Source organism: Leuciscus leuciscus (assembly GCF_965113295.1).
Source record: "Leuciscus leuciscus genome assembly, chromosome: 3".
Taxonomy (NCBI): domain Eukaryota; kingdom Metazoa; phylum Chordata; class Actinopteri; order Cypriniformes; family Leuciscidae; genus Leuciscus; species Leuciscus leuciscus.
Genome location: NC_138727.1, coordinates 56,214,550 through 56,232,397, shown reverse-complemented (window position 1 = coordinate 56,232,397; position 17,848 = coordinate 56,214,550). Strand labels below are relative to the sequence as shown.

The 17,848-nt window shown below is 38.8% G+C and overlaps 2 protein-coding genes across 2 annotated transcripts in view; one reads left to right on the top strand and one right to left on the bottom strand.

The window, feature by feature from the left end:
* LOC309495537 (uncharacterized protein) overlaps positions 1 to 17,848 on the top strand; it is a gene marked incomplete at its 5' end in the record, with an annotated part of 180,691 nt that overhangs the window by 142,157 nt on the left and 20,686 nt on the right. The window lies entirely within an intron of this gene.
* On the bottom strand, positions 9,627 to 10,739 carry LOC309494728 (B-cell receptor CD22-like; the record flags this gene model as incomplete). Its single annotated transcript, XM_082164141.1, has 2 exons — positions 9,627 to 10,390; positions 10,502 to 10,739. 2 exons carry the CDS (start codon positions 10,737 to 10,739, stop codon positions 10,125 to 10,127), a joined length of 504 nt encoding a protein of 167 aa, XP_082020267.1. The 3' UTR covers positions 9,627 to 10,124.

Sequence of the window (17,848 nt, the reverse complement as noted above, 5' to 3'; positions counted from 1 at the left end):
TTCATTACTGGCGTTTGTACATTGTTGTCCTGATATCTGAACTATTTATTTTTTTTTCAGATTGAAATGTTCTGTCCGTTTTGTGCTGTGCAACTGGGGGACGCTCCCAAGTTTTGCCCGTCGTGTGGTCTGAACGTGGGGTTGTAAGTGTCTTACAAAAATTTTATCAGTGTATTGTTTTATGTGAATGGTTAGGCAGAATGATTTTCAGATCATTTTGAAGAAAAAAACTCTAGGCGACAAAATGCATTATTCAGAAGTCTTGTGGACACATATTTAGTATGTGTTTTGTGGCCTTATTTCAGAAACTTTAGTTTAGTTTTTTCAATAACCATGCATAAACATTATTCTCTCAAAAATACAAACATGTACATGCATGTTGCTCACATATTATGGTAGCCCTGTTTGTGCTATATAGAGTGTAATTACACCTTTGCCATTAATATGTTTATATGCAACTGAAAAAAGCACAAATGTCAGGGCATGTCAGAACATCTCAAGGACCCCAAAAACCCCTCAGACCTCAGAGGGTTAAGTTAGTACTGGTTAAATTGGTATTGGTTAAGTTGGTTAAGTTGTTTTTCTCACCTCACTGCAGCATCAGGCTAATGAACTCTTATATCATCATATTGACATTCATTCTCCTCTGCTCTCTTAGTCTCTGTCTTTCTGTGACGTTGGACAGTTGCGTACAGGATCTCCTCAGTATCTCTGGATTCAGGAGTTTTTCCTCTGAATCTTCTGGGTTTCACACTGGTATACAGAGCGTCATTGGCTGAATCCGGTTCAGAAAGAGGCTTGTTGATTGCAGGAGAAGAAAAGGACAGAATGAGTATCAGAAGTGAAATAATCAAACTGATTGTAAATATACTAATGATTATCACATTATTAGAAAATAAATCTATATTAACACTAGAACTACCGGAATTCCATATCTACTAGAACGACCATAGCGGTCATTCTGACCGTTCATACTTTGACGTTCATATGGCCGTACTGAACGTCATTTTCGTCATGTCATATCTATTGTACATGTTAACCTTCTCTTTTCCAATGAAGCTTTTAATTCCTGTCGTCATAGGCCTTAAAACAAGCACAAAAGAAAGATTGCCCCGACAGGTGCTGCCTCTATTTGAGGAACGTTTTGCGTCAAAATAATATTTGTTTTCACCGCACTCACCACATGAATAGACATGCACAAAAGTTAGGAAACGTCAAAGCTTCATACCGTTTAGTACAGCCCTGTTTGTAAATAAGTTCAATAATCAACAAAATCTAAAAATAAATGGATCTACAATAGGGTTGGGTACCGAAACCCGGTTCCAATAGGGAACCGGTTCCGACGTAAACGGTAGTATCGAGACCGAATAAGAACGCAACTTTCGGTGCCTGACTTTTTTCACCGCCCCCTATAAAACATCTCGCGGCACAAATGATCCAATAACAAAACATCTCCAGTTAACCAGCAGAGCATTCATTTCGTTCGTTTGTTAAATAAGAGACGATCTAGCGCTGAAAATTATTTTCTCTTGTGGCTCGCGCACACCGCACTCGGACGCGCGCTTCAATACGTTGCAGAGATCGATCTATTTATGAGGCGCCGTCTATATAAGAGTATGTGCTTGGAGAGTTTGTGTGTGTGTGCTCGCGTCTCAGATGAGTATGTGCGCGAGTTTGTGTGTGTGTGTGTGTGTGTGTGTGTGTGTGTGTGTGTGTGTGTGTGTGTGTGTGTGTGTGTGTGTGTGTGTGCTCGCGTCTCAGATGAGCATGTGCGCGAGTTTGTGTGTGTGTGTGTGTGTGTGTGTGCTCGCGTCTCAGATGAGTATTTGCGCGAGTTTGTGTGTGTGTGTGTGATGTGCTCGCGTCTCAGATGAGTATGTGCGCGAGTTTATGTGTGTGTGTGTGTGATGTGCTCGCGTCTCAGATGAGTATGTGCGCGAGTTTATGTGTGTGTGTGTGTGATGTGCTCGCGTCTCAGATGAGTATGCGCGCGGTTTGTGTGTGTGTGTGCGTGAGCGACTTTAGATGTGACGTTGTGCATTTCATATAGTTGGAGCATTCTGCAGTATACTGCTACATGTATGTGTGACTACTTAGTATGTGTATGCAAGCGTTTTATGTGTGCGTGAATGAAGTTCGATTTAAGCCCTAGACGGCGCCTCATATCTATTCGTTCTGGTGAAATCACAACATATAATGCACACAAAGTGTCCCTGCTTGATATACAACCACTGATGAGCATTATCGGTTTAAAAAAACTACGCATGCGGATTAGAACCCCAAACCTCTGACATTCTTGACTAAAGTTCAAGATCAGCTGCAGTGTTCCTCTTCGGGTAAGTCTAGTATTTTAATGCCAACTGCAAATCTTGCATATCAAGTATGAAGTATATCAAGTATATTTATATGAGGCTATACTTTGTGTGTTAAATATTTCTGCTCAGTGTCAGATATTTCTCTGTTTTGTAAAAGTCTATAATATATAATATGTAATATAATTGATATATAATATATATATATATATAATATATATAAATAATATTAGAAGACAAAAATTTTATCTTAACTTAAGTGTTTTCGGCTACATCAGCACAATTTTTAATTTAATCAGAAATCAGAAAATCTTTTTCAGAAAACACACACAGATATTATTTTTTTGATAAAGTGTGTGCAGTTTCGTTTTCTTAAGTACCGGTTTAAGAACCGTTTAAGCACCGGAACCGTTTGAAAAATACCGAGTAGGTACTGGTATCGGATAAAACCCAACCAATACCCAACCCTAATCTACAATGATAGTAGGCCTAATGATAAACAGGACACAATTTTAATTCAAATGAATGTGAAAATGTATACAAACAGGCTAAGAAAAAACATGAATAGCTAAACAAGAAAACAAACTGCTTTAGAACGATTAGTTTCAGTGAACAAAAAATATTAACGAACAATATCAGGTTAACTGCCCATTTGAACGGTGCAAACATCCCGCATCATTGACGCTTACGCACATTCCACACAGGTAAACACCGCCTTTCGTGTGCAGCTCCCACACACTTTGTGACATTTGCACATGTCTCCTTGGTTTTATTTTGTTTGCAGTTCCTCCAGTTGTATGGCTTTTGATTCCATGTGGTCGGAGTGAAGTTCGCTCGCCAGTCGTGTGATGAAGTCCCTCTGCGAAACTTGCAATGTAGCGGACTTATGATATTTATAACGCGTGCGGTCAAAATGACCGTTATGGTCATTCTAGGTAGAAATAGTCAGAACTGTTTTGTGTTTTGTGATTTTAATAAAATAACAGTGTCAGAATAAAATATACACATATTTAGGAAAAGTCAGAGTCCTACAGCCACATTTATTTTATTTGAACAAAGTTTATTACATTGTAAATTTTAAAAACGGTCAAAATGACCGCCTTGGGAGTTCTAGTGTTAAAACTGTAATTATATCAGAAATTTAAACGAAACCATGTAAAAAATAAGTGATTTTTTTTTTTTTAATGTCAAAAGTGATTTCTTTCTTCATGTGTCACACCACCTGAGGGCGCTGTACATACAGTTTGAGAATCACTGGTCTAAAAAGAAAGAAATATCAGTTTATGACTGTTTTTACTGGATACTATTAATAAAGACTAACAATTGATAATGTTATTTTCAACATTATCAATTGGGGGGGGGGGGGTTCCGGTGACATGCCCCCATGGAAGAAAATGTAGGCTATAAAGGCTATCATGATCATTGTAACAACACTGGGTCAGTTAAGGGGATTTATTAGCTCAATGAGAATTAATATTCATAAGATATGAATATTAATGTGCTGTATACACAAATTAATTTATTCTAAATAGGGAATAAGTAGGTAGAATTTATATGTTCAATTAGGGGAATTTAGGTAAAGTTAGTATTCATTTATCGTGCAAATTATCTGTCCTGCAGACAATATGTACAATTTCTGAACAGAAACGTATCAGTCTATAACACCGACAAGATATCCTTCTTGTGGCCACAGAGAACGATACTCTAGGGTTTATAGACAATTTAGATAATTACTGGTAGAACAAAAATAGAGCTTTAGAGGTATTCGCACTCTCATGGATTTCAGCAATGTAACAATATGAGACAGATTCAGTTTCATAGGATTATGAAGTTTTAATCAAACAACTAAGATTACATGTACTAATTCAAATCACGCAGGAGTAAATATGCATAAACAAAACAACATAAGCGATCGCAATAAGACATAAAATAAAACAAAGCAACAGAATAAAATAATAATAAGGTTATAGGGAAAGAGAAAATGAGAGAGGGGAAAAGAGAGAGTTTTGGGTGTGTGTAGGTGTGGCAGCGTGTAGGTGGGAGTTTAGTGAGCACGTGCGTGGGTGTGTGTAGGGCTAGGAGCGCGTGTGTGTGTGTGTTGTGCTAGGAGCGCGTGTGTGTGTGTTCAGGAGCACGTGTGTGTGTGTGTTTGGCTGTGTGTGTGTGTGAGTTTGAGGAAAAGTGTGTATGCAAGTCTAAGAACAATGTGAGATTGTGTATGAGAGAATCAGAACAAGGAAGAAGGCAAGACAGTTTAAAATGTTACTTCTCAACGAGAACCCAAAGGCTATAGCAATTTCTAGGCAACTTAAAACAGCATTTCTTTTGGATCTGTGAATTTAAGAGTATACAGTACTTGTTTGAGGCCCTTCTTGTATGCGTCTCGTGAAACAAAAGGCACCTGGAACGTGTGGTCAGCCGCTTCGTCGGAGGCGAGGTTTGGTTGCTATGGTAACTCGGAGAGTTCGTTAAACTTAGCTCAAAGATAACTTAGCCTTAAGTTGGTTTAGGCCAGGGGTCGGGAACCTTTTTTGACCAAAGAGCCATTTTTTCATTTTTGGATAATGCATTTTTCCAAAAGAGCCACAGTAGAAAAAAAATTATATATATATTAATTAAAGACGTGCTTTTTTCAATAAAAAATTCAACAGTAGTAGGCTAATTATTAGGTCCATAGACAACTAAAAACAAACAAATATTCAGCAAACAATAAATTAGTTGCAATATGGAATTAATTGTGCAGGGCTTTCACTGTGAGGTTGAGTTACCAAGTGATGAGCATAAATCCTCTTATGTGTGCGTGTGTGAGAGAGAGAGAGTGAATGCACAGAGTACATCTGCTGTGTTTACGTGAATACTCGACTTGCCATTTTGAAATATTTCTGTTTATTTGGCCGCTTAGGCGCGCAACCGAAGACAAAGGCTACTTGTCCGTGTTGCGCTCGGAGCGCGCGCACAGCGTCCTGTCAGTAGAATTCAGTTCTCTTTCGCGACTTATCACGCTTTTAATATTTATTTTCAATATAAAGCACATCCTGTTATTTTCTTTCTCATTCATTCATGTTTTGTTATTAATAACTTTAAACAGAATCGTCAACTGAAATCTGCGCGGATTATCAAAAAATACGACACATTTATAGGACATAAAGGGTCTCTGCGCAAATGTCTCTTTGCACAGCAAAGCCCCCGTTTCAATAAAAGGATATATTAAAGTTTATAAAGCCTACTTTTACATTTTCGCTGCTGTTCTAGAATGGTTTTCGCCAGCTTGAATCCAGTGCAGGAGCTGTAGGTTACCACAGAACACTCCCGAACAGCACTGAACACGCACTTTTGCCGGTACAACTTGAATATTATTATTATCATAAACTTTTAATTAACTTAAGTAGGCTGGACTACAACAAGGGAATTGTAATTGGCTGCTTTTTCTGCAGAGAGCCGATCTCTGTTGATGTGTTTTAATTGTTTCATCGATGGTTTGTTGGTAAAGGGTGAGAGACCTCGCGAGCCACATGATTTTTGCCAAAGAGCCAGATGTGGCTCGCGAGCCATAGGTTCCCGACCACTGGTTTAGGTGGTTTGTATGAGAATCATCAAACTGAAATAAAGTATCAAGAAAATAAGACTTAGAGTAAAAACGAAACAAAAAGAAAAGCTTCTTGGAAGACGAATGGTGGACAGGTCTCTCTCTCTGTTGGACTGCGAAGTTTAGAGAGCCTGGCGCGTGTTTTTGAAGGGACCACAGCCACGCCTTCCTCCCGTTCCGGAGCCAATCATCTGGAAGAGCGTGTTGCGGCCGCCTCCTAAAAGTTTGCGCCTCTTCCGTCTGGTGCTGAAGCCATAAACTTATTTGTAAACATTTATATCCTGACATTAATAAAAGACTGCATCCTCCATTATTTTGGATTAAAGATTCAACACCGTTGGGCTGTTTGGCACAAAATGATACCGCGAACGGTGATTCTGTGATCCAATAACACAGATACATGATGTCTCGGGATTTTACAGGCATATTACATTGATTATAAAACAATACAGCTTATAGATATAGTAATTTGGGTATTGAGACCCTGAAACACAACCAGAAATACAATTTATATAGTGTATAGGGTATTTGTAAGCCACGTGGTCAGGGTTAGTATAGTTTCTTTGTGTTTGTGCGTGTGGAGTCACCCAAAGTTCACACCACGCGTTGAACTTTTGGCTTTCCGAGCCGGTGAGGGTGTAAATGTGTGTACGTGCGTTTTCCACTCGCATGGCTTTTGGTTAGACACTGTCTTGTTTGTTCTGAGGTGTAAATCAGTGTTTGGGTGTAAATCAGTGTCTTAAGGAACCCACAGGGGATTTGCGAAATTGCCGACATTGCGGCGCCTTGCCCCTCATGACTTCCCGTGGAGTAGTAAACTTCGTGTTTTGCTGATTCAAGACAAGAGAGCGTATTCAAATGGCAGTCAATGAGTAACTGAGATGACAAAACCATCTGTTGTTTGTAGACAGTAGAGGAAGGACAGAGCCTGTTTGTTGATTGGAAAGTCAGTAAGTTAATCATGTAAATTCTTGCTATCAAGGAGAACAGGGGTCTTTGTGTTCTGTGAAGATTCCAGTAAGTTAATTAGATCAAGGAGAGCTGGCATTCTGACCCGTCTTTACGTTACATCATTTTGCCAACAATGAACCATGGATTTGTTTAGTTTATAATACGTTTTATTTTTTACTTAAACAAATACAACATATAGCCTAACATTCAAAACTCATCGGCTTAGACTGCATTTGAAGATAAATAAACACAACAGTTTTCTGTAGCCTTGTGCGAACTTATTCAATAGAATTAGACTTCTAGAATGTTCTTTCCAGTGCAAAAAATTATATTTTTAATTTAATTAGACAACATTTTAAGGAAGTGTAGTGCAAATATATTTATATAATTATACTTCCATTATAGTTAACTTTCTTTCCAGTGCAAAACAATAATACATAAAAAAACAGCTAATAAAGAAAATCTAAAATATTGCACTCAAATACTGCATTCAAGCAATACAACACCTGTATGTATGCACATGGAAAATCTCACAGAAATAAATAAACCTCCAGACTAAGCACATTGTGCAGCTATTTCTTTACAATGTCAGGCTAAACCTGTACTATCTCTTTTAATATAATCACTTTCTTATCAACTATATTTGAGTTTTAAAAATTCACATGATTACATAGCCTACCATATCAGCCTCTGGAGACGTCTGACGGACAAGGAACCTTGACATATCGCTCCCTCCTGTGCCCGGACAATCGGCCTCCCACGGGTAGTCATTTTCCCATTAAATTCTATATGTTTGTGCTCTTTTCTTTTTCGCCGGCTGCTCGGAGGCGCTCGGAGGTTTTTACATTTCCCGCTGTTGTCACTTGTCGTCATCGTTGCTATGATACGTGACTCACAATGACTGAAACGACCAATTAAAAGGGCATTCTCTGATGATGTTCCAAGATGTTAAAAACGCTACGCTGATCATAGACAAACAGGGGGAGAAATTAGTATCTACCGCACCGTCGGGTTTTTTTGTTCTTATCATAGCCTAATGTCTTCGTTCATAGTCTGACATATATTAGAAGCTATGTGTCATGGATTTGCACTGAATTGATTCTCAAAAATACGGAACAAAATGCGTTCCGTATCAGTTCAATACGGAACAAGACTTTTATGTGTCAAATACGGGACGATTCCGTATTATACGGAACGGTTGGCAACCCTAGAATAAAAGCTTCACCTGTGACAGTTACAGCGTCTGGGGCCTGTTTTATGGAATTATTCTTGTGCCAATAAAAATGAACGTAGCTTTTCAAGAAACTAATGAAAATATGAATTGAAACAAAATAAATTATCTCTGAAACTGAAAAAGAATAAATCGCAGGCACATTTTTTGACTTCGTTTTTAATACACTGCATGTTTTGCTAACTATTTCTCATATTTCAATCGCTGATCTGAACTTACAAATGCGCTTCCAGAGTTTTCATTTCCGCTTCTGAAGTTTTCGTTTACGCTCCCTGAGTTTTCGTTCGCCGTTCTGACACATTTCTCTCGTGGGGGCGGGGCTAGTAGCAGTGTGTTCTTATTGGTTACTGAGTTTTTGATTGACAGCTTCGTGACCTGGAAGTGAAGACGTCAGTGGTGTGTTTATGTGTGGATGTGAGCGTCTGTAATCGCAACTTTTTTAAAGAGGAAGTGCTGTTTAAACACCTCATTCATTCTTTCAGTACATTTTTATTAATAAAAATAATAAATAAAATATTGCTATTTTTACTGCTGTTTTTTATTTTATTTTATTTGTATAAGATGACGTCTATATAACTCCTTAACTGGCAAATGAAAATACAGTAGTAGATTAGAGTTACATAATGTAGTTCTAAACAAATTCTACAGAATTAAACTCTAGCATTTACTGGAAATCACTGAACTGTGTTGATCTGTGCACCAGAAGTGGGGGGAAGGGGGGGATAAGAATACCCGTTTATACTTGGATATAAACTTATATTCTATAGGCTATTCCACATAAATATGTGAAAAAAATCTGAATGTGTAGATTTTGTGATGTGTAGACACATAATATTAACATTACCTCTGTAGGCCTCTCTGTGGCAGCAGAAACTCTTTATCCCCATTGTCATATGAAGATGAGCAATTTGGTTGAGTACACTTTATAACACTATTTATCATAATTTCTGGTGCATTGATAGGCTACTTACAACTGCCTCGGGTTCTGTTGGGACAGGAGGCTCCAAAAGACAGATATTACCATCAGAATATGTTGGGACCAACAAAAAACCCAAGCCAAAGTAAAATAAATGGAAAATAGCCTATATAAAAGATGACACATGTAAACCTTTTACATTTTATGAAGGCCCTTGGATCTTCAGGAGTGACTGGCTCTGAAGTCCCTCCAGGAATTCCCTCAGCCAAAAATGCTGCTGCACTGCTAGACACTGGATGCTATTTAGTTATTTAATATGTCAACTGTTTGTAAAGTCAGGTAGCCTACACCCATGATATGCTCAAGCCTTACCTAATTGAATTATGTTTTTATATTTCATTTTCAGCTGCTGCCATGTTCTTTTAATACCTGCAGGATTGTACCTACATGAAAATTAAAATTAGGTTGAATAACATACTGTTCTTTCACCTCTGATATTATAACAGTTGGGTAAGTACTTGTATTACTAACTACAAATGACATCTTCAACAGTGTAATTAGATTAATGTCTACTTATTACTAATTACTAAATCCCATATCAACCTCAACCATTTGAACAATACAAGGAGAGACAAGAAACTGCACTTTTAATGCTTTCAAATAAACAATATACAATTGCATGAATTATTCTTGAATTGACCAAAGTGTGTAGAGGGAGAAGGTTACATAAAAAATATACCTTTTAAAAATGTATGTTAAATATACAGAATTGTTCTATAGTCTAATGCAATTACATCAGATTTTACTTTAAATTACAGAAGAATTAAGAGTAATCCCTTTAATTAAATTGCAGTATTTAGATTACTTGGTAATTAATTACACCCAACACTGTATAACTAATTAAAATGTAAAGGTGAGAAACGTGCAGACCTCTTTTTGTCTGGCGCTGTTGCCATGGTGACTCATAATATCTGTGCTCCATTGATAATGGCTTTTTATAGTTGTGGTGCACGCGCTTAACTCAGAGTAGGTCAACTCAGAGTTGATTGAACTAACTCATTTCAGCTGTTCTGTAACCGAAAACTCAGAGTTTCCCATCTCAGGGTAAGTCAACTCAGAGTTCAAGTTTTAACTCAGAGTTGGTTGAACCTCCTTTCTGAAACAGGCCCCAGATCTCTGAGATCCATGTTGATTGTGAGCCTGACAGTAGAAGCGTCCACTCTGTAGTGCACTGAAACTCTGTCCAGATCCAACAGCTGAGGTTTCATTCTCCTTAAACCAGCTGAAGTTCAGAGCAGGAGGGTTTGAGTCACTGATGCAGTTCAGAGTCACTGAATCTCCCTCCACTATTACACCAGATCCACTCATCAACACTGAGACGTTCCTGGGAGGATCTAATAACAATCACCAAATTATTTAAGACCTCTGACACATTTTTAAAATGACTAATATGAACCAAATTAATCAAAACAGAATTAGCATCTTATGTTTTATAATAAACTTACACATGACGTTTAAAGTCACATTATCAGAGTATTTCTCTCCATGTTCATTGATGGACTTGCACTTGTATTCTCCACTGTCATCAGAGCTGATCTTTGAGATGTTGAAGATTCTTCCAGATCCTACAAAAGTTCTTCCTTTAAACCAGCTGAAGTTCAGAGCAGGAGGGTTTGAGTCACTGATGCAGTTCAGAGTCACTGAATCTCCTTCCACTATTACACCCAGGGCCGTATTAACCATAGGGCTAGGCGGGGCTAAAGCCCCGGGGCCCGAGCAAGGAGGGGGCCCATGATTGGCTGTGGAGCATATTGACTAGCCATCGGTAACGCTGATTGCCAAAGCCTTACCACGCCCCACACAAATCAGCCCTGTTACTTGGTGGTGCTTTGCCGTAAATTACATGCATTATCATGGTATCATTATCAATATTATTAATTGACCGTTTGCAATTGACCCTCCTTTAGTTACTCACGAGTCACACCACACATCTTACTCACGCAGTGTTTTCGGTGCTGATGCAGTAGTGACGCGTTCATAAACGGCACCTAAAAGCTGTCACAAAGAACCAGCAAATAATGATTATGAATATGTAAAATATTGCAATGAGACATTTTAATTGTTTATCGCAAAGATGAAGTTGACGATAGGCTTCTGACTCGCGATCTTCAGTAGTGAATGCGCCGGGCCGGAGAGAAATGCACATTTCGATTAGATAGTTTTATTTTGTTTTGAATGGTTCTGTTTGTATGCAGTAACTCGTAGCCCCGGGGCCCAGTGAGGTCTTAATGCGGCCCTGATTACACCAGATCCACTTATCAACACTGAGACACTCTTTGGAGGGTCTAACACAGGACAGAATAAATTCATTCAAACACAATCTTCAAATTTTAAACAGTACAAATGAATCTGCACTCACACGTGACACTGAGCTGAACAGCAGGAGAGATGTGAGTGTGTCCGTCTACAGCACAGCTATATCTGCCTGAATCCTCTCTTCTGACTGACTGCAGCAGGAGTTCATTGTTTCTGTCTCTTCTCTCAGTTAATGGCTGTGAGTTTCTGTACCAGATGAATGTTGCTCTGTCAGTCAGAGCGCAGCTGCTTTTACATCTCAGAGTGACTGAATCTCCCGACTGTCACTGTCCCAGATACTGAAGCCTCTGACTGTATTCAGTGTCATTAGACAGATCTGGAGGCTCTTCACCCTTTATAAACTCATTGGTCCAGAACACTTTCTTGATCTGATGTCCAGTAGGGTATTTATAAGTGCATCTCATTATCACTGTTGAGTCATTTAGTGCACAGATGTGTGAAGGACTGTAACTCACACTCCAATCAGCACTAGAAACCCCTGAAACACAGAATTCATCATGATGAAAATGTTGTTGTATCTGTTATATTGGGCCATGAAAACATGACAATACTTTATTATTATTTAAAAACTCATTATTTTAAGTGACTCATTACAGGAAATAAAAGCTCATCTTCTCAGAATCTACTGAGTGATAAATTGATCTCAGTGCGAATTACTTCATGAACTTTGATGGAGGATGTTGCAGAAAGAAACACAAAAACAGAAGTGTGAAAACAGAACTAAGGTGTCAGTCATAAACAAGATGCTGCACTATCAAATATTCAAACACATGACAATTAGGTTCATTTTAGCAAATTTCTCTTTTTAAATATTGTGTCATAACTTGTTAATTGTTTAAAAGACTGATGATGTCCGCATACTAAAGAACCAAGAAAATAATTGATTGTGCATTTGATAAATCTTGACTAATCAATAGCAATTTGGTAATAAAACAAACACTGAGAACTTTTCTCCATACTAAGAATCCACCATACTTTAAACTAATTCGTTTAGTTTGGTTTCTAAAAATATCTAAAATAAAGTTAGCCTACTAATCACTGTTACAATTTAATATTGTGAATGTTTTAAAATAACAAGAGTCCGAGTCCAACAGCATATCAAGTAGTAAAAACCTTACGATTGAAATCCAACGTCGAAATGTTGTCAAACTTTTGTGCAACTGAATCTCTTAGCGTGTACACCTTTATCGTCCATTCAATGACCGTCGTCCAATCAGTATAGGCTACGGAAATACGTCATTCATTACGCAAGATTTGAAATTTGCCGTGCATTGTTCGAGCTCAGCTAAATGCTATAGGCTAGGCTATTTGAATATGGCATTTACCCAGTTACTTTTAAAAACGCTTTTAAAAACCAATGAGTGACAACATTATCTGCATATGGCCATTGGATTGGAACAATTTTAAAAACTAATTTAAAAATAACTGTACTGTTTGTATGGTATTAATGAGCACATCTGCTATCACTTAGGCGATTTAGGTGGTAGGAGAATTTCTATGCAAGTAAGTTGCGCTAGCAGCTGTATGTGGTTAGCTATGCAGTCTCAATTCCGATTTTTTTGCCCCTATGCGACCTGTATCTGATCTTTTTATGACAGTCTGAACGACACAGATCCGATCTTTTCAAATGCGACCCAGGCCACTTGGGTATGTGGTCCAAATCCGATACGTATCCGATCTTTTGAAATGCGACTTCAGTCTGAACGGCCAGGTCACATGTATACGACCCGCACATCATTGATACGCGACAAACGTCATAATTCTGCGTTGAAGTAGGCGGGAATGAGAAGATAAACAACAGTAACACTCACATCAGTATCCCACCACTCCTGGCTGCGACTCCGCACCCACACGTTTCTCTGTACCGACGTTGCTACCACTGCTCCACAAAACGCCATGGCCAAAAACCTTGCTCTCCTCCTTATTTTTAATTTTCTTCTTAAAACGAGAAGATTGTAATTGCGCTGGCTCCGTTGGGAAAATAACTTTAATATCGCTAAACGAGCTCCACTGTTGACATCCATGTTTAGCTACTTCCGCAAACAACAAGTGACGTCGTTGACCGTTGAGTACTCTTCTGCGCATGCGGGTCACTTCTGGATCATTTCACGTTCACACAGGAGATCACAAAAGGTCGCACTTAAAGGTAGGGTAGGTAATCCTGTTCAGAAACACTTTTTTTTATACTGGGTGAAATGGTCCTTCCATCCTGATAGTAGTCAATACATTATGTGTTTAGAAAAAGGAATGAAAAAAATCAGACCTCTGTAGCAGCTGCAGGACAGTAAAAACTCTGACCAATCACTGCCATTCGGTGCGAATGTAAAGAACCAATCAGATGCCTTCATGTCTCGTGCCCGCCCCGAGCCCCACTGCGCGCGCTGCCCTGCGTGCACTCATCACATGTCACCGTTCCCGGAAATATTCAGCTCAAAGCACCTGCATATGCAGTCAGCGAAGGCAAACAAGGCAAAAACTACTTCCTCGGACCCTGCCCGCGCTCTTGAACGACCTCCTCTGCTTCGCCCTCAACCCCGGACCTGTCCTCGAGCCGACGATGCGGTACTTTTCTCCGGACTCGGAGTGTACGTTAGTCTTCATTAGAGTCAACAATGTTTTCATCATGGAAACTCTTACATGCAAAACACCGTATATGTTATGAATCTTACACGAAATTCATCTTCATCACAGTGTAACTGATGGTAATGGAAAAACGTGTATCAATGCAACCTGTTTTTAGTTTTGCCTTATAAATATAGCTTGTTACCGAATGAAACTTTACCATTATCGATATGCTAGCTTGATAGTGAGTACTAAAAGAAATCTTATTTGTTTATATTCATAGTGATAAAGTTAGGTATTTTATTACATGTGATTCTGACATGATGTCACTGTATGTACTGCGCTCCTTCCTCTCCACTCGTCTCAGGTAATAAATGCGTCTTGTTCCAGCCTGAGCGTTTGGCGTCGCGCGTTCATGTGTTTTGGGGGCGTGGCTTTGGAAGGAGCTCAGAAGGGAGGGGGTGGAGTGAATGGAAATAATGAGCTGTGTTTATTGCAGATTAAAAGGTCTACAGTCACTCGATTTTTATATTTTCTTTTTCAGAGTACTTACATTTTAATTATGTATTGGTATATAAAGACAGTTTAAACAAATTTGGAATGTTTTTTTTTTAGAAAAATTATTACCTACCCTACCTTTAATTGGAAATGTGAACGGCCTTGCAAAAAAATCACATTTTTAAAAAAAATCGGAATTGAGCATTAAGCCCTGCAGTGTGAACGCAGCCTTAGGCTAGGTTCACACTTAGCGTCTTTTTTCAAACTGCCAGCGTCTGTTCTACATTATAACCCTATGGAGTAAACCGTTTTTTCAAAAAAGTCCTGAGCGCTTTTTTAGACGCCACCGCCGGCGTCTTTTTCTGCAGCTCAGAGCGTCTTTTTAAGTTGAAAAAAGTTCAACTTTTCTGAAAAGAACGCCCTACGTCAAGCGCCTTTTTGACAGCTGACCAATGACAAGCGAGTAGCGAGACCTGTCGTTTCCATAACAACAAGAACAACTGTCTGTCGTGCACCCACAAACGTCTTTGTGAACCGACATTCTCCTCCCCGGTAACTTCAAAAGCCAACGCAAGAGCCAACTTTCTCTTTCTCAAAATTTTTTGCATCACACAGCACTAGGCTACTGTTGCAGCTCTTGTTATAGCAGCCCGGTCTCACCCCAAAACGTCATATACTGACGCGTCTTGACCATGCGTCAACATACGACGAAAAGGGTACCCCTTTAACGTCAATATGAGACGCAGACAGAAGCGCACCAGCAGCGCCTCCTAGCGGTACCCTAACGCATACCTAAACCTACCCATAACCCGAATCGTCACATATGGACGTTATGGGGGTTCCCTTTTCGTCGTATGTTGACGCATGGTCAAGACGCGTCAGTATATGCGCCAGCCACTAAAGACGCGCTCGGCTGCTATTTGTAACCGAACGCTGCCAGCGTTTTTTTTGCTAAAAAAACGCCGTTGTCAACTTTTTCTTGTCAAAAAAGACGCTAAGTGTGAACATAGCCTTAGTCCCTTTCAGAGCGTCTGTTACATAAAATACTAGAAAATAAAAGCGCATCGATGCTTACCCATTTTTTCTAAGATGATCCCATTTTTGTATGTCTTGCTAAATAATCCATTGTTTTTTTCGTACAAACTGCAAAAACATGGTGATCACCACAGGTACAATGAGACCCCTCCCACTGCCGAGGGATGATGTCACCTGAGCGCGCATACATGTTTAAAATACATGTAAATAATGATCTGCATGCTTCATTACAAAAGAAAATCGTTTTGCTATGGTTATAAATATTAAAGAATGCTGTGCAAAATGACACTATATTATTATTATTATAGTTTAATTTAAGTTTTACCACAGATATTTTGTTTTGGACAAGTTCACGATATTGGACGAGTAGTTAGCACACTTATCAGATACGTTCAGGAATTTGTCAATTTTAAAATAATTTTTATGTTAATTATTGCTTCATTAAAACCATCCTTGATTGAACTTAAGCCGAGGCATTTCCAGAAGTGGGCCGGATCTCTACAGCCAGATATGGTGAACATGAATCGGCCCAGTGCTTTACAGCCATAACAAAAATGCATGTGCCAGAGTGAGCTGCAGATATTTTGTTTTGGACAAGTTCACGATATTCGATGAGTAGATAGCACATTTATCAGATACGTTCAGGAATGCATGTGCCAGAGTGAGCTGAGGGCCACACTCGGCCCGGTTAACACACGCCGATGCCGAGTCTGAGCCGCAGGCGCCGCGGGGTAGCCGAGCTAGGGCCGATTACTACTTTCTATCTGGGAAACACTGATCTCCATGATGGTGACCTCAAACTAAACATTTTCAATAAGACATCAACCTCTAAACCTCTGTTAATTCTCAATAAGATCTTCTGTAGATGTGTGACAGAAATACAGTCAGTCTGGTTAGTAATAAGTGAAGCTGGTAATGCTGTTTGTGGAGTTGTTTAATCAGATCTTCAGAGAGTTAATGTCTTTGATCTTCAGTTCATCTAAGGCTGTGTCTGAATAAAGTTGTAGTTTGTGTTCTTATTACTCTTTCTTTCAGTGTTTGCTCACAGCGGGTGTTTGAATGATTGAAAGAATGTTTCAGGAACATCATACAAACCTTTACATAACATTCTAGTAACATTCAGGAAACATTTTTATGTTCTTGAAATGTTACAAATCAACGTTCCTATAATGTTTTTATAGTGTTCAAAATTAAGTTGAAAGAACTTTTGAGGATCATTATACCTTTTAAAACACGTTCCTCTAACGTCAAGAAAACTGGAAAATATTTGTCACGTTCCCAGAACCAACACTGAATATTTGGAGAACGTTCTTATAACAAAATTCTGTTAGCTGGTTGTTTATTGGTCTATGGCTATATTTGCTCCAGTCCAGCAGGGGCAGCAGAGAGCAGGTTTATCAGACTGAAGTGATCAGAGAGGAACAGAAACATCAGATTCAGGCACTTTCTGCATCATCAATACAAAGGTCCAGTTTGGCCTGTTTAATGGTGTTTGAGTTTATTTGAGTGTTCACAGATTCCTCTGGTTGACTTTTGAAGCTTATAACGTGGTTGAATGTACAATACACAAACACAGTAGTATGAGTCTGCAAGGAGTTTTTTTTTATTTGGACTGCAAGTCTTTATTCTTGTCGAAGGCCAGTGTGAAATGAAATCACTTCCTGTTTAGAGTTAGCAGCATAGAACACACACACACACAACGCTACTCATACGGAAGATCACAGCTCATATGTGTAGACGTACTGTCCGACATACCGTAAGAGCAAATTATGAAATCAAAATATTGAATGCAGAGATATTAAGAACACAACTGGAGCTTGAACACAGAGTAACTGTCAGGATAAAGGAAAATATGAAAAGTGCAGCAAGCAGAAAAAAGGCCCGTGTGAAATTAAATCACTTCCTGTTTAGCTTTAGCACTATTTTAAAAATACTCATCACGCTAAGACCAGAGCTCATCTGTGGAGACGTACTGTCAGACACAGCGAATGATGGATTCAGAGGACATTTATGAAAATGTTGAACGCAGAGATATTGAGGACACATTCGGACCTCGAACACAGAATCACAGCCAGGATGAAGGAAAAGATGAAAAGCACAGTAAGCAGAAAACTACTTTAAAGCAGAGATGATGTCGCAGATGATGTTGTTAAAGGTGTCAGTAAAGTTTGAGGAAATGAGAACTGTTACATACCATTTCAAATACTTTTCTAAGAACATGTTAGCGTTCTTGTGTTCTAACGTGTTAGTGTTTCTGATATTATTTAATTAAATTATTTAAATATAAAAATATTTATTTTACTTTTTCAACATTTTTTGGATATTTTATCATTTGGTAATGTTTGTCTTATAGGAAGACAAACCTATATCTTATAAAAGAA